General features: G+C 39.4%; 1 protein-coding gene across 1 annotated transcript in view; it reads left to right on the forward strand.

The window, feature by feature from the left end:
- Positions 1-23,698, forward strand: part of LOC120515516 (molybdenum cofactor sulfurase-like) — a 265,356-nt gene that overhangs the window by 214,327 nt on the left and 27,331 nt on the right. Inside the window, exon 8 of the mRNA XM_039736577.1 lies at positions 21,842-22,004. Within this exon, the coding sequence (XP_039592511.1) occupies positions 21,842-22,004 (163 nt within the window). The remainder of the gene's footprint in view (positions 1-21,841; positions 22,005-23,698) is intronic.

Genomic DNA, 23,698 nt, shown 5'->3' on the forward strand with positions numbered 1-23,698 from the left:
CTTTGGTGCTTGGGCACGGCCCCTGAAGCAGTAGCAGGAGAAGATCGTTTTGGAGCCATAATGAAGGGCTTGACTATGCACAAAGATAAACACAAAAGAGCACAAAAGTTAACTCTTTACACAGCAAAACACGTTGATGCTGAATGAGCGAGATGAGACTTCCTGGTTAACACCGCATTCAGCACACAGGAACTTAACTGCGTGCTCTGATTGGTTAACTTCTCAGTCATCCGCCAATAGCATCCCTTGTATAAAATCAACTGGGCAAACCAACTGAGGAAGCATGTACAGGAAGTAAAAAGACGCATTGTCGGCAGAACCCGCGAAGCAGCGAAAAATCTGCGTTATATATTTAGTTATGCTTAAATATAAAATCTGTGATAGAGTGAAGTCGCGAAAGTCGAAGCGCGATATAGCGAGGGATTACTGTACTGTAGAAGGCATGTACGGGTTTCACTGAGAAAAGAAGAGCGTTCATGACACACTTTGCAGAGAAACATTCTTTCCTCTGCATGTCCTGGAGTCCTGTGCAGACTGGGCAAGATCGGCGGGGGGGGGGAAACATGGTCATTGATTACAACCACAAGAAAGTATGCGAATGAATATGAATAATGTAGCATCCGTGCCACAATGTTTTCCGAAATGTACTATAAGGTCATAAAATGAATAATTACAAATATCATATATACCCATGTCTCTGTTTTTTGTCATTGCAGCTTTGACATCATGGGCCTTAAGGCGCATACTAATTCAGCATAAGTAGGAACACTCAATAAAACTGAATAAAAAAAATCAAGTGACAATGAGATATGAATAAGGCAGATTAGCCAGCGTTTGTGTGTCAGCTTTTATCCATCCAGATCAGAAAATTTTCAGTTTGATTTTCTCAAGACACCACTCACATTTACGGTTATTCCCAGTTTCAGATAAAAAGTAACAGCTCCAGATCCCTGGGCGAAGGAGGGGGTGGGGGGGTGGGGTTGTCTGGTAAGTATGTATCGTGATCGTGACTGAGAGAATAAAAGTGAAAAAAAAAACGGTAACTTTTACAAGTACTATACATTTAATACAGTGGATGTTATAAACGCAAATCAGATATATGTGTTTATTGTATAATATTAACAACCAGTAACGGCGTACTGCATGATAACGCTCAGTGGATACACTTGACTTGATCATTCATAGTTTTAATACTCTTTCTCTGTCTCTGTTTAGCATTCGTTTGCTCAGAGATTGATGCGTTTACTGTTTCCTGAGCAGCTCTTCTTTTCTTCACCCTAGCGGCCCACTGCTTCTCTTCTTTCATCTGCATCTTTTCATGTTAAAACTTATTAAGTTAGTTTTTATGTTTAAATTACTTAGTACGTTTTTCTTAATTTTGCACTTAAGATGGCACTTAAGTCTTCAGTCTGCTTCAAAAAATGTCAAAGATATGAAGAGGTAGGGGAAGTGACCACAAAGGTGGTAGGGAATGAGAACAATTTACATACGCATGCGCCGCACGGCCGCCCTGCTGCGCGCTGCCGAGAGTTGATTCTACAATAAAATAAAATAAAAATAAAAAGAGTAATAAAAATCATCACCAGGAAAGTGGATAGTAGATGTCACGTAGTATATGTGTACCAAATGTCAGGTCAATAGGTGAAATGGTTTGCGAGCTACAAGTGATTCAAAATCCTGGACAGACAAACGAACAGCCACGGTAGCGTATTATATAAGAAGATAAGAGCAACTCACTACTTAAAACGGTAAATATACGAGGCAGTCAGGATTGAACCCAGGGACTCTTGATTAGAAGTCAGCAGTTCCTACCGCTGCACCATGGAAGCTTTGTATCGCCCTTGAACCTTTTGTGAAAGTGTTTATTTGATCTTTGCACTTCATGCTTTACACGTTATATAGTTTATGTCTACATTTTGTCATTTATTACTAAAATATGAAAAACATTTCAGTTTTAACAATATATTTTTTGGTTAATTAAATGCACTTTTTTTGTTTAAAGACTGTGCACTTTAGTTTGTATTGTTTAATGTATCTTTTTTTAATATGATGGTCACACTAATATAAAAACATCTAATTATTTTCAAATTTATGTGTTTCACTGGTTGTTATTTTAATTTGATTATTATTAATTTTAATCATATTAATGCAGAGACATCAAGGTGACATTCACAGGTTGACAGACTTGAGCAGATGAGGTAAGACACTAAGACACACACGGATGTTCTTCTGAGGGGGCTTTCTTTATTGCATGCGTGCTGTATATCTGACGTACTAAACCTCCAGTTTCTATCCTTGCTTTTTCTTTCTGCACATAACCAATCACCACAAGATAAACGTCTTTGTGAAATTAAAACAAGTTATAAACTTAGACCTCGGAGTTTTCAGAACTTTAAATTATTAAAGCATGTGGGGGCACGGTGCTTGCTGGGATGGAGTTTTCAGAAATTAAAAAAAATCTTCATTATACATGCTTAATTATGCCATCCATTCAGGGTTGCGCCCATCCCAGCAAGCATCTTGTGCGAGGCAGGAGTAAATCCTGAATGAGACGCCAACACATCGCAGGGTGAATACGTGCAACATATAAAGTAGCAGGGTCAATAATACATAACAAAACCCCACATCCTACATGTCTTTGAAAGGAAACTGAAACACGCCGAGTAGACCCACCAGAAAAACATGCAAACTCAAGGCAGGGAACACCCGGGACCCCCTTGCTGCGAAGCAGCAGTGCAACCACCATGCCACCGTGCCCCCATATGCTTTAATACATTTTAAGTTCTGTACATTTTAAGTTTTGAAAACTCTGGGGTCTAGGTTTATAACTTGTTTTAATTTCACAAAGACGTTTATCGTGTGGTGATTGGTTATGTGCAGAAAGAAAAAACAAGGATTGGAACTGGAAGTTTAGTATGTTAGATAGAGACAGCGCGCATGTAATAAAGAAAGCCCGCTCAGAAGAACATCCATTGAATTCTGCGTTCGTGTCTCCGACCACCACATCACGAACCCAACATTTACATGATATTACAGTTAAACCTGTGTGATACCCATTTATATATCCAGTTTTTTGGAGCCTCGTTACACTTGCCATAAAGTTCACTACACAGAACATACAACTGGGAACCCCTTAATGCAAGGGAGCAGCTCTTTAGCCACGCCACCGTGCCCCCCGCCACCCATGTTTAATACATGCTTTAATGCATTTCATCGTGAAGAAGATATCAAGTATGTCTCTTAGTATTCTGAATGTTCTTAGAGCAGGACTATCATGAAGTCAATGTGCGACGATCGCTGTCTGCGCCTCACAGTGCAAGAGGAAGTCAGTTGAAGAAGCGCACAGAGATTAAAAACTGGGTTGGGGAACACTTAATATAAAGCATTTAATGTGCTACATTAATTAATGAAGGGGTTTGAGAAAATCTAGTAAATTGAGCATTCATTTTAAGATGTTTAGTTTGCGACATTCTACTGACAAAATAAACAATAGAATAAAGTATAAATGTCGACTTTAATCTCGACATAATTGGCGAGAATAAAGTGGAAATGTCGAGAATAAAGTCAACATGTCGACTTTAATCTCGACGTAAATGGCGAGAATAAAGTGGAAATGTCGAGAATAAAGTCAACATGTCGACTTTAATCTCGACATTTAGATTTTTTTTTTCTTCACTGTGTTCGTATTTTTTTTTCACCCGTGGCCCTAATACACTTCCGTAAAAAATAGATTGAATGATTAGACGACAACCAAATTAATCATTAGTTGCAGCCCTCATATATATATATATATATATATATATATATATATATATATACCGTATTTACTAGTGTACTACGCGCCCTCGTGCAAGACACACACCCTAATTTTTACAAAGAAAATCGTGAAAATCGTTTTGCCCCATGTAGGACACGCGTTGTGATTGTATAGGAAGCGTTTAGAGAGAGAGCGTGAGCAAGAGAGAGAGAGAGAGTCACGTGTGCGAGCAAGCGAGCAGAAGAAGTAAACATTACAGAATACATTTCCTCACGTATGACGCGCACCTGATTTTCTAATGCTAATTTTCAGGAAAAAATGTGAGCGTGTTACACGCGTAAATACAGTATATATTGTGAAAGATAAAGGGCACTATTGTCCTCTTGAACCCTCAGGTCAAACGCCAGACACCAGGTAAAAGTTCAATAAGTTGATTTTTTATTAATAAATAGTGCACAAAGCACCCTCCTCTCCACAATACTCATAAATAATAAACAATAATCCACAATACTACAATAACCAATCCTCCACTCCCAGATGCGTTGCCACCTTTCCACCCAGCTCAGCTCCCTGTCTGGGATTTCCCATCGTCCTTTTATAGTTCCTGACCCAGAAGTGTTCCCAAACCTTCAGTCCATGTGACCTCCTATTACTTCCAGGTAAGATAAAAAGGCCTCTTCTTCATACCGGAAGTACGTCATTTCCCTTGTCACTTTGCCTATGACGTACTTCCGGGTTATAGGGCACATATGATTCTCTGGGCCTCCCTGCAGTGTTCTCTCTTGGCCCCTGTGGTATCCAGCAGGTCTGTAAAGGAAAACTTCATAGTCCAGGATTCCCTGCTGGTATTCGGGGCCCCTCCATGCTGCAAGGAGAGCTCCACCTTGGGGTATTGGCCAGGATGACAAGCCAGCCATAGTCCACAATATATACATATAATCGTTTGTTTATATGCAGGTCTTTTGTTTCTGGCTTGAGTTTCTCGTGCCTTTTTTCAGCCACTATTGGTAATTTGCACCCATGTCTGTTCTTGCAAGAGACTGTTTCCCCCTTCACTTTAAACACTTGTCTTGTTCACTGCAGAAGTCCACCTTAAGGCAATGCACTGAGTAGAGTGGATGAGTCATATTCAACCAGCAATACTTCACAGGGTTTACATCTGAACTGACAAGGCCATTCAACAACATTGAATTTCATTTTTCTTTTTAATCTGAGATTCTCATGAAGGTTTGCCCACATGTTCATGGTCATTACCCTGCTGCTGTTCCACTTTAGTGGGAGAATAGAAGGACTATAATTGCTCTATTCAGTTCTCACACAGAGGACAAAAATCGTATTTTCTTGAAGAGTGACAACATCTTCCCCAGACCATCATCCCATTGAAATGCGTGACAGCTGTTGTTACCATGGCTGTTAACAAGACTCATGTAGACAAAAATAGTCCCGCCTTTTACCTGAGATGCTGGATAACAATGCACATGTTTTTTTTTTAATCTTGAGACAAAAGTCTGTGTTCTGATTGACTTTTAAATTTGCTGCTCTCTTTCAGATTCCATTCTTGCCCAATATTCTCCGGTTTGTCTACACTGACTGTAGTCAAGGAGGGGAGGCCCAGGACTGTGATGTTCTTAGTGACGTTTGAGATGATCTCACCCTTTGCTCTTAGAATCATAGCTGTTCTTTAGTTGAGCTTTGGGTCTCTGCAGCATTGATTATGAATCAGCACCCAGAAGGATAGGGATTAGGTACTTTTGTTTCTGGGGTAATCCAAAAATGATTTGATTTGTTCAACACATCACTCTAGAATCCATTGTGAAAGATCTGCACTGTGATAACGAGAGCCAGTATGATATGATTAAAGGGCCCGCTGGCCAAGAGCAGTGGCAACTAGTCACTAAAGTGTTCGACCAAATTATCCTAGACAACCCTTGATTTAATCATTTGGATGGGAAGAAGGGATTACATTGTCATCTAGACATGCTGAGCATATTGGGGGAAACTGTTCATTAAATACACTCACTGAGCAAATTATTAGACACACTATACTAATACTTGCAAAATAGCCTCAGTCCTTCATGGCATGGAATCCACAAGATATTGGAAACATTCCTTTGAGATTCTGCTTCATGTAAACATGATTGCTTCATGCAATTTCTGTAGATTTGTCAGCTGCACATTCATCTCCCTTTCTACCACATCCCAATGCTGTTCTGTTGGATTTGGATCTGGTGACTGGGAAGGCCACTGAGGAGCACTGAACTCATTGTTATGTCCATGAAATCAGGTTGAGGTGACTTTTGCTTTGTGACATGGTGCATTATCATGTTGAAAGTAGCTATTGGCCATTAGGGGAAAATGCACATGGTCAGCAACAATACTCCATTCAAGCCGTGATTGGTTGACAAGTGACATTTTGATTGATGGACCCAAGGTGTGCCAAGAAAACATTCTTCACAGTATTGTACCACCATCTGCACCAGCCTGGACTATTGACACAAGACAGGTTCAGGGTATTAATTAAAGCTGTTGCCACCAAATTCTGAACCTACTGTCTGTGTGCCTCAGCAGAACAGGCTATGTGTTTCCAGTCTTAAGCTCTCCAGCATTGTTGAGCCAGTGCCCACTGCAGCTGTCTATTCTTGGCTGACAGGAGTACAACCCGACATGTTCTTCTGCTGTTGTCACCCATCCAATTTAAGATGTGACGTGTTGTGCATTTTGAGATGCTTTTCTGCTCACCACAGTTGTACAGAGTAGCAGCCTGAGTTACTGTAGCCTTTCTGTCAGCTCGAACTTTGGAAATTCTCCTCTGATTTCTCTTATCAACGTCTGCTGAACTACCGCTCACTTGATTTTTTTTTCTCACCATTCTGAGTGAACTCCAGAGACTGTTAATTGTGGAAAGCTAAGGAAAGCAGTAGTTGCAGAAATACTCAAACCAGCCTGTCTGGCACCAGCAATCATGCCACAATCTAAATCACTGGTGTTTAATATGAATATTATCTGAAGCTCCTGATCTGTGTCTGTATGGTTTTATGCATTGTGTTGCTGCCACGTGATTTGCTGATTAAATAATTGCATGGATAAGCAGGTGTGCAGGTGTTCCTAATATCTTGCTCAGTGAGCGTATATTTAATAGGCTACACAAACAGCCTTTTTTGTTCCAAGTACAAATACATTATGCAGCCATTCGTCTGTACTTCTTACAGCTGGAGCACAGGCAGGCTAAGTGACTTGCAGGTTGCACATTGCTTATGAGGTAGTGGGTTATCCAGCAGCTTTTTAATTTCAGCCCATTTTCTTAATTATTATGCCATGCTGCTTGCACTATCACAGTTTGAATATTGTTTGTTCTTTTACTTTATCTTTAATTTCCATTTGGATGAAGATCTCAAAATATTTGAGGTCCAGGGATGGCAATGTGTAATTTCCTCTAAGAGTACATTTATCTTCGTATCTTACCAGCCTGAGTTTACTGAGCTCACTAACACACCAAAGCACCAGCTCCTGTAGAGTCACTGCTCAGTCTACAGCAACTCTCTGTCTTCTGAATAATTGCCTGAAGGTTTCTTCTCTTTGTTACTTTGGCTACCTGTCATGGCTTGTCATAGGTGATCCCACTAATGATGACAAGCTTTCTCTCCCCTGATGCAGCAAATGTGGTTTAAGTCACAGCGGTCAGAGCCCACTGATTTCATGACAACTTCTTGTATTTGCCTGACTTTTGGCCTCTGAGAAGTCATTTGGAAGTTTGTAAAGCATCATTACCTGGTGCATGTGTGGGGTGCTGCAAGGATAAGCTGTGGGATGTTAGCTGTACAGAGTGCTTTTATTAGCTTGAGTTTTTGAGGTTGATGCTTCAAAGCCCTGGTCTGCTTTGCCAGCTGCGTCTGCCAGCTGAGCTTTCACTCCATGATAAGTCTGTCAGTTGTAATAACAATTTGAATTGATTGGTCCCTAAGATTGAGAACAGCATAGTATTTTATTCAGTAAGAACATACAAATTTTAAAAAGATAAGGAAACGGTTTAGTTCATCAAGCTTTTTGGCTTACCTATAGCTAACCAGTTGTGAGGGACACCCTTAGGATGGAATGACAGAGGGAGACAGTTTACAAAGTGCACCCCTTGGACGCTAGATGGTAGAGAGCCCAGGCTTGGATCTCCACATGGGTGCTTGCAGGGCATGCCAGGGGTGCCATGGGGGTCGCCAGAGGCAGCTGCTATGTTATGGGGTTTCTGCCTCATCTGGAATTGATGACAGGCCATGTGTGTGAAATACTGGGAGCACTTTAGGGATGGCTAAAATAAAAGGAACTGCCTACCTTGCATCAGGAAGCAAGAGTCAGGTGGAGGTGGACGAATCTTGTGAGAGGAGTAGAGGAGGCAATGACTAGTGAAAGCAGGAAGGAAAGAGTTGTGTTCATACGGTTTCAAATATTTAGGGCTTGGTAGCCCCCAAGATTCAGGGACCTGTGGGATTTCTTACCCACTTCATGTGTTTGCTACATTCCTGCCGCTCTGTCTGTTCTGAAGTGTGGTGTTTAGAAGTGCACATGGAACTCCAGATACAGTCTCACTTGTGTATTATACAGTCTGAGCATAACATCCTTTAATGTACATTCTACAGTTTAGCGTAAATCAGTGGCAGAGTAAGACTTTTGAACTCGATGGACAAGCTTAAGAGTGGGCCCACCTCAAGCACCACCTGCTATCCAAAGGCACGCCCAGAACACAACACGCACAAATGTCAAGCATTTTGCTTATGATCAATAAGAGTGGTTTTGACATTTGGATGAGTGTCTGTTTTTAGAACCTGCACAGATCAATGGAGTTGTTTGTTTGAGTGTTAACCCTAAATGAAAGTACTAAGTTAGCATTGTCAGCTGGACCACTAACACTGCTGTTTCATCACCAGCTGCATGTTCATCTTACTCTCGTTGTTACAGTTCTCATCTGCATTGTTTTCTGTTATTTGTGTGGTCACTGTTCTCATTGGAAGAGCCATCTCTTTCTCTCTCATCACTTTCCTCTTCGAAGTCATTGCGGCTTTGACCAGCGGGAGCTGTAGGTTGACTTGAAACAAATAAGTGTACAGTAGATATAGTTAAATTTGAAGTAAAGAGAGCTCTTTCTCACTGCTTTGTGCTCCAATGCTCCTGATGTGTTCTCGTCCTTTTTTTTAGCACAATAGCATGTCAGAGAATAGATTTGTGGTGACATGACATATTTACACAATCAACATGTTCTCTTTTTATGGTTCAGAACTGTATTCCATAATATACATTATTTATATGACAATATTATAATGTATCAGAATGTTGTCAAATGAACTTTTTTTAAAGGATGTTATTTACTGCACAGCACATTAAGGACTAAACATATTATCTTAATTGAGAAGTACAGCATTACTGACACACTTCTAGTATTTATCATTAAAACAGGTTGTCAACCACAGTTAATGCACTCACTAATACCGATCAATCCAGAAATGCACAGGCAGAACTCATAAACCCTGTGCAGACTCTGCTGCTGTGAGGCCGGAATGACAGCTCTGCACTACCACTCCACCTATAATAAAACATCTGTCCTAAATTTGCTAAACTTTAATTAGGTTAACATTAAATGAATACTTATATCTTTTGTTCAGTTTGTGCCACTTGATTTTAAGGTTCACCTGTTTCTTTAACTGGCTCATACAGGAAGATGCAATGACAACCAGTAAAAAACACTTCATAAATACTCTTCATCTTTTTTTAGCAGTATTTTACAAGCGTTGCCATTTATTTAAGTGGAACAAGTGTTTGGCTGAAAACACTTGAAAACTGCTACATGCAGGAATTTTAAAAAGTGCTCACTGCTAAAATGCTTAGATGTGAATAGCAACAAGGAAAACAATGGCTAACATCTCTACAAGCGGTTTTAAAGCTTTCTGGTCTCACACTAAAATGCTCAGAAAAAGCTTAGGTGTGAATAGGGGCTCAGAGGTGCCTGGTAGTGGTGGCTGCAAGAGACAGACACACAAGATAATGAAGAACTGTCGTGCTACTGTTCATAGTTGGCATCATATTCATGTTGTTGCACTGTTTTACATTTCTGTTTTTCTTATTTGTTCCTTGTTATTTCAGCAATGAAGGTTGAAATTTCAGTCCAAAAATGTGTGTCAGAGAAGACACAAGTTGACTGGCAGCTCAGCCAGAATGGATGTGATAAAGGAAGGATATGGATGGATGGGCATCCAAAACGGGTTGGTTAGTGGAACCTTTCCCTGTCTGGAGACTATTATGAGGGATAGACAAAGGATGTCTGCCTCCTAGGGCTTTGTGTTCCTCCAGTACACCGGGTGGCAGTATCCTTCTGGTGTGGCTCCCATTTAGACACCCACAAGAATGCATGAGAGTAGTAGTTTTGCTGGGCAGGCCTGATGGGGTCCTCGAGTGCCGCTAGGGGGAGTTGCTAGAAGCAGGCTCCCCTGTTACAGAGAGATGCCACCAAACCCGGAAATTATTCCAGGTGGCAACCCTGCTGCATTGAAAGTACCCAAGTGTTCAGGTTGAAAAGTCTACCATTCAGTTATTCATTTTTAAACCCAGGCAGGCTGATACAGAAGTCAGAGTCTATCTAGCAAAAGCAGTTTCCAGTTATAATTATTAAACTAAATTACAATAAAAGAAAAATCTGGAACTTGTAATCTACACATTATTAGGCAACAGAATGGCTCACTATGCTTTATGTTAAACTAGTTTATCTTCTCTTTAAACAAAATCAATAGTACTAGGTTGTTTTACCATGTTAGCCATTATGGATGTAGTGAGAATTTAAGCAAAATGACACCTTTTATTGGCTAATGAGAAAGATTACAATATGCAAGTTTTCAAGGCAACTCAGGTCCCTTCTTCAGGCAAGATCTAATCAGCTATGAACTAGATATAATGAAAAAGATGTAATCATCTATCAGCTAATCAACTATCAACTATGAACAGTCGCACAACAGTCACTTTGCAGTTCTTCAGTATTTTGTGTGTCTGCCTGATTACAACTTGCCTGAAGAAGGGGCCTGAGTTGCCTCAAAAGCTTGCATATTGTAGTCTTTCTACTTAGCCAATAAAAGTTCATTGATCAGAAGCTAACACTGCCTTTAAAATAAATGTGATTTCTGCTTAGTTGTTTTCTAACCTCATCATCACAAGATGTAAAACAGCTTCCAAAGGTGTTTCCATCAATGACTGTTGTCACATTGGGTTCTGCTCACCTGCACTTCTTATATATCAAGAATCCTGGTGAGGGTGTGGAAATATAAATACATTTCACCAATCCTTCGGTCACTTCATTGGCTCCCTATCCACCTCCATATTGAATACAAACTCTTGTTTGTTTACTCATCAGTGTATCCCTGGAAATGCTCCACAATATCTGAAGGAACTCCTTATACTACAATCCACTGCAAGAAACCTCCGTTTTGCAAATACCTACTGCCTTCACCCCCCTGTGACCAAACTTCATACAATGGGTGACCAAGTCTTTGCAGCCGCTGCTCCACAGCTCTGGAATGCCCTACCAGAGAGCATCAGAACACAGCAGACTGTGGGCTGTTTTAAAAATCAGCTAAAGACCTTTCTATTTAGGAAAGCTTATTAACAAGAATGCTATAATTATTGTTGTTTTATCTCTGTTTTAATCTTGCCTTGCCATTGTTTAAACTTTTTATGTAGCATTCTGAGATTTACTGCTAATGTAAAGTGCCCTATTATTATTATTATTATTATTATTATTATTATTATTATTATTATTCCCAGCCTGAATGTTTCTGATCCTGCTGCATGTTTGGCACTCAGTGACTACTTGCAGCTCTACATCACCAATGCAGCATACTGGGAGTAATGGTGTCTGTGTTCAGAAGCTGCAGGAGTACTGTTGTTCCCTGTCTGTATGTCTGCTGCCAAACCCATTTAGATTATCATTGTAATGATGTACCTGGGGCAGGAAGCCTCCGAGAAAAGCAGACAGCTGTGAGGCGGCTGCCTTGAACTCACCGATTTAGCATTGATTGGGATTCTTCTGACTTCTTACGCAAGTGAAGGCCATCAAAGGTGTCATTTGATGAATGACTCTAATCTGTACCTTTCAATATTAACTTAATGCTTAAAAATGTGCTTATTAATGCTAACCCTAACCCAAAGTGTGTGGGTATATTTGTGTATTTACTTATTTCTCTACCTATTTATGTATTTATTTATTTAAAGAGCTTCTGAAAAAAGCCAAATATTCCCCAGGAACAAATAAAGTTCTATCTATCTATCTATCTATCTATCTATCTATCTATCTATCTATCTATCTATCTATCTATCAATAATTTAAAGTGTTTTAAAAATAAATGAATATTACAAAACCAAAGCACCAGTATTACGATCTCAATGTACATACTGGGTTAAAGAGAGTGCATTAAAGGCAGATTTCATACTGAACCCATTTTGACAAAGTGACACAGCTCAGTGTCAAATTTCATTTCCACCATCTGGCTACTTTTTCATATGAGCTTTGGGAGAGTTACCAGTGGTCTCCAAAGGGCACTCATGATTTTTGTTAACTGTCCTGTAGCACCCACCCAAATTCAGACCCTAGGACTTGAGTTATGTTCACCTTGAGATGTGCTGCAGGAAGAAAATGACATTGTGAATTATCCAACTACACACTCTGCTATGTTTTTTGGCATACAGATTATATGATATTATTTGTTGTATTATTAATGTCTTTTTAACAATTACATTTCCTTAGTTGCAGTAGTTTTACTGCAATGGTGTGATGATTTCTTTCTAGAGCTAAATATCTGTAAGACAAAGGATAAGGCTGTAGATCTCAGGTGCCCCCCTCCTTCCACTGTCTCAGCTTTAATTAAAGGGGAGGCTGTGGAGATGGTGGAGGAATACAAATATCTGGGGACAATCATTGATAACAAGCTGAACTTAACACAGAACAACATTGTAGGAAGGATCCGACACAGCTTTTTTTTCTTAGAAAGCTCAACTGTTTTTAAATGGACAAAACCATAATGACACTAAGTCTGTTATTGAATCCGTTGTTGTATTTGCTTTTATAAGTTGCTTTGGCAACCTCAGCTTTAACAATATAAACTATTTCAACAACACTGTAAAAATTAGCAGTAAAATTATTGGTTTGCAGCAGGCCTCAGTCACTGAATTTTATTACAAACAGGCTAGAAAAAAAGGGTGATGCAGTTCTGTGAGATAGTTGCCATCTTCTTTCTTTTTCCTAAATTTCATTTGTTGCCACCAGGCTTCAGTTTTAGGCTTATGTGGGTACAGAGATTTAAGAACTCTTTTATTCCCAGAGCCACAGTATATGCATTTTGAATTCCGTTACTTATAGGGACAAGCAATAAAGACAAAGAGAAGTTCAGTGGCACTGGCACAGACGTTCAGTATTGTCCTTCTCATCTGTTTTCAGAATACAATACCTGAGTTTTTTTAACAACTTTTTTGCCATAAAAACATGCCCTTTTCTGGTGTATTTCTGTAATCATCTTCATTCAGTATTTATCATTTTCAATATCCTTAATGTTAAATACTGTATATAAAACATATAACAGGTACTCTATATTGCCTTGTGTGATTGTTTCCTAACCTCACAATCAGCCAAAGGTCTGAAGCTTGCTATTCAATTAGTATGAAAATCGTATCTATTTATTATTTAATTTCATATTTCAAAGCAGAAAGCTTTGTTCATGATGCATCTCAGTACAAATATTATCTTAAACCACAGCCTAGAAAAGATATTGTATGGAAAAACTCATCAAAAACTTCAAAAGACTTTGTTAGACTGTTATCAAAAGATCTTGACTATACATTGTTCTCCTCTCTTACTAAATGAATCTTAGCCTGGAGTGGTCTATTAATTTTGTACATCTAATATGTCTCACTTAAAGGTTTTCCGGTGCTGTATCTGTCTTACTCTCTATATAAACACAGGGAACTCCAGTTTCTGTATTAGGCTACATCATGCCTGAAGAAGGGGCCGAATTGCCTTGAATGCTTTCATATTGTAATATTTTTAGTTAGCCGATAAAAGGTGTCATTTGCTTGATTTCTCATTAGAAAAAAACATATCCTTGTGGTTCTCCATGCTTTGTCCAGACCAACTGTTGGAGGTTTTCTCTTCAGTCGAGCTGTTGTTACCGCGCTTGTTTATCGACAGTCTGAAGGCAGACCTACTGTAAATGAGTGCTGTATTCTTATTATCCTGGTTCTGCTGTTCTGCATTCAACTACTGTTATTCATCTTAAAGACTGATTGTAAGAGCCATTTTCCTAGTTCTATAAAATTCATGAATATTTTACTAGTTGACAATGCATAATCCATGGGAGATTCCTATAACCCCCGTAAATAGAATTGTATTGGCATATTCCTGTCATTTCTAACAGCCTTGACTAAAACAATAATCTTCAGTTAGTGACAGCCTTGCCTTGAGTAAGGTAGGGAAGGCATAAGGTTTTAAACCGTGCCTGGGCACATGCCTATGTGCCAGTCGGCTTATGGGCCTTTTGAGTGTGTGAAGTAAATATGTAAGAAAACAGTACTTAATTCACGTGCTACGCCATATGCTTAAAGCATACAGAAGAAGAAGCTAAGAATCTTTAAGTATATAAGAATTTAAGAATCATTAATTACAGAAGAAGTAAAGAACTTATAAGTACAGAAATAACTAAAGTTTCTCAAGAAAGGCTACGTTTAAGACAGCATACATTTTTTCCCTTTTTTTTTTGCCTTTTATTCTACGTGTGTAACTATTTTTTCTTTTATTCTTGTGTGGATTATTTGCTTTTAACTTTCACTAAATATTTTCAAAACGAACTTTGGGACTGTGAGATTTCTTTAGACACGCGTTTTACCCGTGCTTGACCATACATTTTTTCGGCAGCTACACTGATAAAGGAATGTCTGGCACAGCCTTACCTTTCTGAAAGTCAGTATTAAGTTGCTATTTGAAGAATTTCTTCTGTTTTACTGCTGGGTAGCTGCCACAGGGTTCACTTTTGGGGCTTCTCCTGTGCTGTGTTTATTGATTTCCCAAGAGTAAGTAATTGAGTGGTACAATATATTTTTTCACTTTTTTGCTGTTAATGTACAATTCTTTGTCAGTATGAAGCCTAATGATAATTAATGGAGTAGTATTTTAACTCTATTACTGACATTAGGGGTTGGATGGAAAGCAGCTTTTTAAAATTTAATGATGTTAAGACTGAGATATTTATTATGGCCATACGCTCAGAAGTTGGTTTCACCAGGGCTGCAACAGAGTTTTGAATGGAGGAGATTTTCAAAGGGAAAGCTAAAGATCAGTGGTGTCGCTACATAAGGGGCATGTGGAGCATTGCCCTCTATTACCAGTACAGCAAATGGCAGTGTTTTACAAAAAATGAATAAGTAGCAAAATCGGCTCAGTAATTTTGAATGGTAATTAGCAAACTCATGTTACATTTCTAGTAATTGGATATATCAGACTGTCGAGTTCAGTTTCTAATCTTTTTGCCATACCTGACACATTTGCACAACTGAAAATCACTTGGCATGTCAAATTTTGCGAGTGTGTGACGACTTTCCTGCATAGTCACGTTTGCCCCTTTTTCTAATGTAACAGGTAGGTCGCGTTCAGCTTTGTTTTTTTCCATTTTCCGTTTGGTCATGTTACATAAAACAAAAAAAACTTCAGACAGAGGAGCTTCTCTTATGCTTGTGAGGTCCATGATCCCTGCATTCCTTATTCCTTGCCACAGCATTATTTGAATTGTATTTCTATATGAGTATTCATTGGTTGTCAACTCTCATGCATGCATTGCCTACTCCTACAATTAAAGGCAAATTCCCACCCGTTTGATTTTGTCAGAGCGAGTTGCAGACGAGATGGAGTGAGTTCTGGGGTATGTCAGAGTTCATGACTATCTTCGTGGGAGCTCACCAACAACTGCCTCCTACTCTCTCATATTATGTAAGTGAAGCCTATGACTGAAAATTGCTGTAAAAATCATCTAATGTGACATCACCTTTAGTCATCACAATCTTTTTTAATGATATACACAGTGCAAATCTTTAGCAAGAAAAATCTTCCTTTTTGACATTTGAGAAATGGTCCTTGTACTTGGCAGAGTTGGCCTGTCTTCAGGTTGCTTGGGTATGCCCTATGACCCCTCAGTGTTTCAGCATTCCATGTCTGCAAATGAAACCTGAATTTTTTAGTGCTTGAAGGCTAAAGCCTTTTCGACCGATCTTTGTTTGAATATTCTGTGAGGCAATTGAGGGTTTCCAAGTAGGTTTTTTCCAGGTACATTGACGTCCCAATCTAAATTCACCCTGTCTCTATTAGATTGTAACCCATGTCTGATTTCTTCCTTATGGTGAATTCTGCTGCTGTTAGTTCCTGGGCTTTAAAGCCCAGAACTGGATTGCACAGATGGAAAGTTCTGCATCTGATCTGAGCTAATCCAGTAAAAAAGCCTGTATTTAAATAAATAAAGCTGAAAAGGCGGACTCCTGCTTTTTTTAGAAGGCCTAATTTAAGAACTTGCCAGCGCTGACTGTCTTGAAGTGAAGTCTTAGAAGGACATGCTTAGTCATTCAGGGAGGATGTTTACTATTTTTGGATTTAGATTTTGGTTTGTTTTTCATGATTTCTCTGGCTAATTCCAGATCACACTTTTTCAAAGGTGTCATGAATGGCAAAGGTTTTAAAAGAAAACAGAAAAACTCTGAGATAACGTCTATCGGGAGCACTTGATTTATTTTACTTTTCTAAAAATAAGAGTTGGAACATGAATTGCATGCATTATTCAATATATGCTAATCAGACGCAGTGCTTAACAGAATCACAGGCAATTTGACGATACAAAGTTTTGTTGAAGTTGCAGTCTATCTTAGTTCCCATTTGTGATTTGATACGTTGACTGAGATTACACGTCCATCTAAATCAGGCTACACTCTTCTTGGGTATTAGGAAACAAAAGTAGGTCTTAGCATCATCAAAATATATGGAGCACTAAAAATAAAGCGGGCTGCTGCTGCTGGTACCAGAACCATGAAATGGTAACATCCTGCTAGTAAGATTGTGAGCCCTGAAATGCGACCTGCTCGTCCTTTACAGACACAGATATGGTCAAATGAACATTTTACTTAGTAACTTTATATCAAACATTTTGACCCGCTGATGTTATTCTTTGGACTTACCCATGAAACTTATCAAGAATCAGCAATGAACATCTTGCCAGTCCATCACAGGACACACACACACTAACACTCACTCTCCCTTGCATCAAGCCATGTTAGAGTTGTCTCAATAACAGAATGAGGAAGTCATGCAAACCCCACAGAGAATGCTACTCAGCAGGGATCTGGACTGGAGTCTAAGATCCCACCAACATTATCTAGTTGGCTAATATTCTCTTAGTAATGGTTGTGCTAGACTTGGCTGGCCACAAGCTGTTTGATCAAAGACCAGTATCTAAAGCACTGTGTTAGCAGCTGGCTGGATGAGTAGACCAGACTAATTCCAATGCACAGAATGGCAGAAATCTTGGGCAGATTTGTGGCAGATGAAATTTAATGTCAGTAAATGTAAGATATTACACATAGGAAGTAAAATATTAGGTTAGAATACACAATAGGAGGTCTGAAAATCGAGAGTCCACCTTATGGGAAGCATTTAGGAGTTGTGATGGACTCAACACTATCAACTTCCTGACAGTGTTCAGAAGCCATTAAGAAGACAAACAGAATGTTCACTTATATAGCACAATGTGTAGAGTACAAGTCACAGGAGGTTCTACTCAAGCTTTATAACACAGTGGTGAGGTCTCAAACTGGTGGTTTTGGTCTCCAGACTACAAAAAGGACATAGCAGCGCTAGAAAAAGTCCAGAGAAGAGCAACTAGGTTCATTCCATGGCTACAGGGGATGAGTTATGAGGAAAGATTAAAAGAGTTTTTCAGTTTAAGAAAAAGGAGATTAAGAGGGGACATAATTGAAGTGTTTAAAATTATGAAGGGAATTAGTCCAGTGGATTGAGACTGTTATTTTAAAATTAGTTCATCAAGAACACGGGAACACAGTTGGAAACGAAACTTGCTAAGGGCAAATTCGCACAAACATTAGGAAGTTTTTGTTCACACAGAGAACCATCGACACTTGGAATAAGCTACCAAGTAGAGTGGTAGACAATAGGATTTTATGGACTTTCAAAATTCAACATGATGTTATTTTGGAAGAATTAAGTGACTAGGACTTGCAAGCTTTGTTGGGTTGAATGGCCTGTTCTCGTCTAGATTGATCTAATAAAAAAATAACAGAACAGAACTTTCAACAAGGGCTTAACAGTAAAAGAACACTTCGTGAGACAGGGAGGATTCAGTTGAATTCAGTTTCATCCTCACCAGGGTCATTAAAGGAAGAAATACGTCTCCCAAGACAGCTAATGGTTTCTTATAACAAGGTTTCTAGCAGTTTCTGTCACATGTGAGGATGTGAACTGTGAGCCGTGATGTTGACGGAGTCAGTATTAGTCGAATCACAAATCTCTGACTTTCAGGCCACTCAATGACCAGCTGCTCCATGACCTCAACATGTCCTAATTTCATTTTTTCTAAACTCAAGTATGTGCACAGTGGAAAGTCATTGATCCTTCTTCATTCACCTTGTGTTTAATATTTGAAGATTGTTTTGCTCTCTGTCTTTAAATTTCTTTTAAATTTTGTACCATCTTTAAAAATGTTGATCTTACTTGCATATGTTTTGACCTTGCACTTTATGACCCATAAATGAGTATGGCTATCTTATTTATTATAAAATTCAGTCTCTGAATCTGTAAAAAAAAGATCTTGGGCAATAGAAAGCAGTAACCTAATATTACATCCGAAAATTCTGTGGGTCAATTCAGCACTGAGAATGCAGATTGAAATGCAGATTAATTCTGTTAGGAAGACCAAGCATTAAGAAACTCAGATGAACCAAGTCTCCAAGGTGTTACATTATTTAAGGGGGCACTGCATCGGAAGTAAAGCTTGTAACAATTCATTATCATTAAAAACAACACAGTTTTTCAAAGTACAATATGTAATTCTTCAAATAAATGATAAATCACATGGAATGAACCAATCTTCATTATCACCGGATTGTGGCAGAAAACATGCAAGCAAATGCAAATGTGTTCTACTGTCTTGTATGTGCTGTGAGATATCAAATCAACCTGCTTTGTATTCATGCCTTCCTTCATTGAAAGAATACAGTACACTATCTGCGATCCATTACCTGAGGATTCATTTGTCCACATCTACAAAAGTGTAACCATTTTGTGACACTTGCTTTCTACTCATTTCTATTCACAGCCATACACAGTAGGGAAGAAAAACTTCTGAGAGGCCTAATACGCACCAGCAGTAACAGGTCGGTGATGCCCTTAGGTCTCTAGGAGCTGCTCATGCATTGCATTGAATGGGTCAACATGTGTCTACCCATCATGGGTAAGCCGTTGAACCCCATTTCTAATTGGAGCTGGGGCTTGCAATTGTTCCCCATGACTGAGATATCCCCACTAGGTGCAGGTCATGAGCTTGCAGTCATTAAGTCCCTGCCGTTTCTACACACCACCTGTCACTACTAACAATTGGAAAGTTTAGTCAGATCCTCAGATCGCTCCAGCCATGGTCGCTGGTGGAGCCCTAGAAGATGAAGAAACCTGAGTGTAGAAGAAGTTAACGTTATAACAAGTTTTCCATTGAAAGATCATTACTGAGCCTCAAGGGGCAAGAGCAAAGGGTCTACTTGACCCAGTCTCCGCCAAGTAGTCCGCCCCCAGCTCAGCGTCACACCTGAACCCAACCTCACTTTTCATATATGATCAATGCTTCTTTAGTATCCATGGATTCCATATATGTGGGGTTTTTCATGAAAGTAAAACTGATTGAGATTGACCGATATAGGGTTCAGTATTATTTGCAGATTTCACTCACTGGGACATGGACAATATCCCTGTGAATACAGGGGGTCTTACTGTATTTGTTAAACTGGTAATGAAGGCTAATCAAAAGCTTGATCAGATGCAATGATTACCAAGGGACCAGCATTCATAAACGGAAATTAGATTACTGTAAAAGGCTTATCCCAAACTACCCACTTTCTGCACTACATTCAGGAACTAAGGAGCCATTCCCACCCTAAACATGGACTCTAGGTTTTCATTATTTTCCATTCTCATAAATGTTCTCATTACATGATACCTGATTATGGCAGTGTGGATACTTTTAAAGATCTTCATTCATTATGCATTAATCCTGATTATTCCAAAGTAGGGTTACATGATGCTGCAATATGCTCCAATAATTTATCAAATCCAGTTCAAGGTTGAGAGAATCAAGAGCCTATTCTGGCAATACCTGGCATAAAGGGGTGTGTATTGTACAAGAGTCACTGAGCATGATGTAGTATGTCAAAACCAACAGATAAACAAGGATGAGACAGCTGAGGTGAGTAAAGAAATACAAAATCAGACTCGACTATCAACAAAACCTGATATACATACACCCCAGAAGGTCAAAATAGAGTTTTCAATCAACCTACACATCTTTTGAATCACCTCAGGTCAAGTTGGGAAGAATGAACTGGTACAGTCCATTACCGCACCCACCACCCTACAAAACAGCTCGGGATCCTGGTTGGCAACTCCCCAGGCAAACAAGCGTTCCAGTTCCACCCTCCAGATTGAACATCTATCTGCGGCAACCAGGTATTACTTGGGTGTCCCCTTGGCCTGGTTTAGCCACTCGGGTCCTCAATTATTAGGATCCTGAGAGCCAGATCAATCTTGGGGAATCGCACCACATGGCCATTGTGCCATAACTGATGCCCCCTCACAATGCAGGTAATGTGTCTCATTCAGAACTCTGTAAGCAACCATTTGTTCGACACAAAGTCAAACCAGCGGTTTGCCCAAAGTTCTCTGAAGAGACACAGTATTGAAAGAGTCGAGTCTTCATCTCAGGTCACTAGATAGCATCCATGTCTCACAACCATATAGCAAAACAGGAAGCACCAGGACTCTAAAGACTTGGACCTTCATCCTTTTGCAAAGATATCAGGAGTGCCACACACCCCTTGCCAGCAACCTCATGACCCCTCATGCTCTCCCAATCCATCTACTGACTTCATAGGAAGAGTCACCAGAGACATGAATGTTGCTGCCAAGGTACATCAACCTCTTTTGAGTATGGGAGAAAAAACGAATAATGGTCAAAACCCATGTAAGCACATGGTGGGAGCTTCAAATTTCTTTTCTGTCCCTGATGCATCTTTAGGATTGTGATCCATACTATTGTCATCATAATTTGACAAAGTGGGGATTGTACTATTAGAACACATTTGGTGGCAACTCCAGTGATTTTCATTTTTGCTGATGATCGTATTTAAATGCTACACAAGCTAAATTAATGCAAAAAAAACACACTTCCAGGCAGAACTAAACATCTTTCTTCTTCTGTCAATAGTTTGAATTTCACCAGAAACAAAGCTTAATTTCTTTTTCACTAATTTTTTTGCTAAGTGAAACAGTGAGTTTCATTGTCCTTCGCTCATCACTAGCTGTTGTTCTGTGCTTACCTTTTCTAAAGAGATGTGAACATCTTATTTTAACCCAACAGAACCCCTCATTTACCGCATTGAACACCATAAAAAACTTTTTAATAAGAAATAAAGTTGCTTTCTTCCCACCAGATTATAGCATTTGCTTGGATTTGGCAGTTGGTCATATTTCAAAACCTGCTCGTCAGTAGTGTCTATGTTACCAATTGACTTTGAGAAAATATTTTGTATCCCACATACTTCCACATTTGTTTCATTTTAATTATTGATTTCCATTTTGTTCCATTGTTGGTAAGGTGATGGAGTGTCTAGCACAAAAGTTCTATAGACTGAGTTTGAATTCTGACCTGGTTATTGTCTGTATGGTTTCTTCACATAGCCCAAACATGGTCAATTAAGTGTCTATGAACGGACCTGCTTTTGCCCAGCTTTACTTGTTTTTTATTATAGGTGACATCCTGGCCAGTTGGGCCAAGAGGCCTAAAATATGATCGGAGCTGGATGGTGGTCAACCTGAACGGTGTTTGTCTAAGTCAGAAACAGGAACCTCAGCTGTGCCAGATCATCCCCTACATCAATCTGAGGGAGAACACCCTGACTCTCAGAGCACCAGGTTAGCCTGAAGCATCGTTCTAGTGGGTTTGACAAAGTTATGTTATATCTTATAATTGTGAGGGGGTCACATTATATTTTTAGTTTGCTTTAGGTTGTATAAAAATGAATAGCCTTAATTTCCTTTTTATAAAATGTTATAGTGCACTTACTTCAGTAATATGAGGTGGTGTAGAAAAGAGCTCCTGCATGAAATAGCTGGGTTTATGGACACACTTCAGGCGGAAGTGTCCTTGAGATACACACAGATCCTGGATACCTACAGAGTCACACACATAATTACAGTAAAGCGCTGACATCCTGGCGTTACTGAATCACTGCAGACAAAAGGTGCCAGATTAGCTGAGAGCCTGTATGTCAGTTGAATCTAAAGATGAATGTATGTTAAGGGCCATAGAAAAGTTCAGGAAAGTAACCTGAAAGGTGGATTCACGTGTGCCTGAATTTGAACCCCAAGGTATAGAGAGTTCCCATCAAAATACTGAGTAGTCAGTATGGCCACGCCTGGTCCCAATGGTAAGGACTGGAGTAGGGTCAGTGTGGATTGGCTACCATTATAAAATGACACTGCAAATGAGAGCTCATCATTTTGTCTTGTGACCTTCTAATCGCTCTATAGGAGAGAAGGGAGTGCAATGCCTGCAGTAAAGACCCCCAGATAAATGTAAAAGATGGAGGTAGATTTTGGGATTGGTTTGGTGGGCTATCTTATTTTTTTATGTATAGTTTTTTTGTGTTCTTTATTCCTTGAACATTTTGGAAGGAAAGAAGATAATGGTTATTATTGGATTATTTTTCTGCTTTATGCAACACTTGCACTGTTTGAAATAATAATCTTTGCCACTTGATGATAAAGCTAATTTGGTTCAACACTTGTAAGAAGGATACAAACAGAGATCATAAAGGACACCCCTAACCCCCACCCCCCCCCAAATACGTGAAAACTGCTTTAAGCAAAAAAGAAACCAAAAAAAACTTGAGTAGGTGTTCTCAAAATCGAGTCAAAAAATAGACTGAAGCCATCATGGTGGTGGAGATGGTTTCTTCATAAAGAGGCAAAAGAGGCAGGTTCAGGAGGATGAAGTGACATCATAGGTGGTCTGACCATCAATCATCCATTGTGCAGAGGGAAAAAAGAGAAAGAATTAAGAGACGGCTTCAACCCCTGACTTGGAGTGTTATTACCATTAGATGAGCCCTGAAGTTGTTTCCCATGCACATGTATGTCAGACACCTTCTTTTTTTTTGGCCATGTCTCCTACTTCCACCCTGGTTTATGATGAACTACAAGATGCCCAAGGACTAGATACATGCAAGGGTTTGGAGATCATGGGCGTCACATTTATGTTATGTTATGTTATGTTATGTTATGTTATGTTATGTCTCTAAACTGGCCTATATGAGATGGTGTCAATATCTGTGTTCATGTGCCCTGCAGTGGACTGCCACCACTTCCAGAGTAGGCTGCTTGCTACCTGAATAGGCCCCAACTCCCTGTGATTCTCAAATCAGATAACCAGCTTAAGTAAGTGGATAAATATATGAATTGTTGGGACCCTTTAAAAAGCACATTGACGAGCACTCATTCACAACGGGGCTGACTCAGAGTCACCTGTCTGGGTGGTTTGAATGCAGTGACAGATGGACAGGTCTTGTGACTTATGACTTGTCCTTGGTGGACATGCTACAATGTGC

Source organism: Polypterus senegalus, chromosome 15, assembly GCF_016835505.1.
Source record: "Polypterus senegalus isolate Bchr_013 chromosome 15, ASM1683550v1, whole genome shotgun sequence".
Classification (NCBI taxonomy): domain Eukaryota; kingdom Metazoa; phylum Chordata; class Cladistia; order Polypteriformes; family Polypteridae; genus Polypterus; species Polypterus senegalus.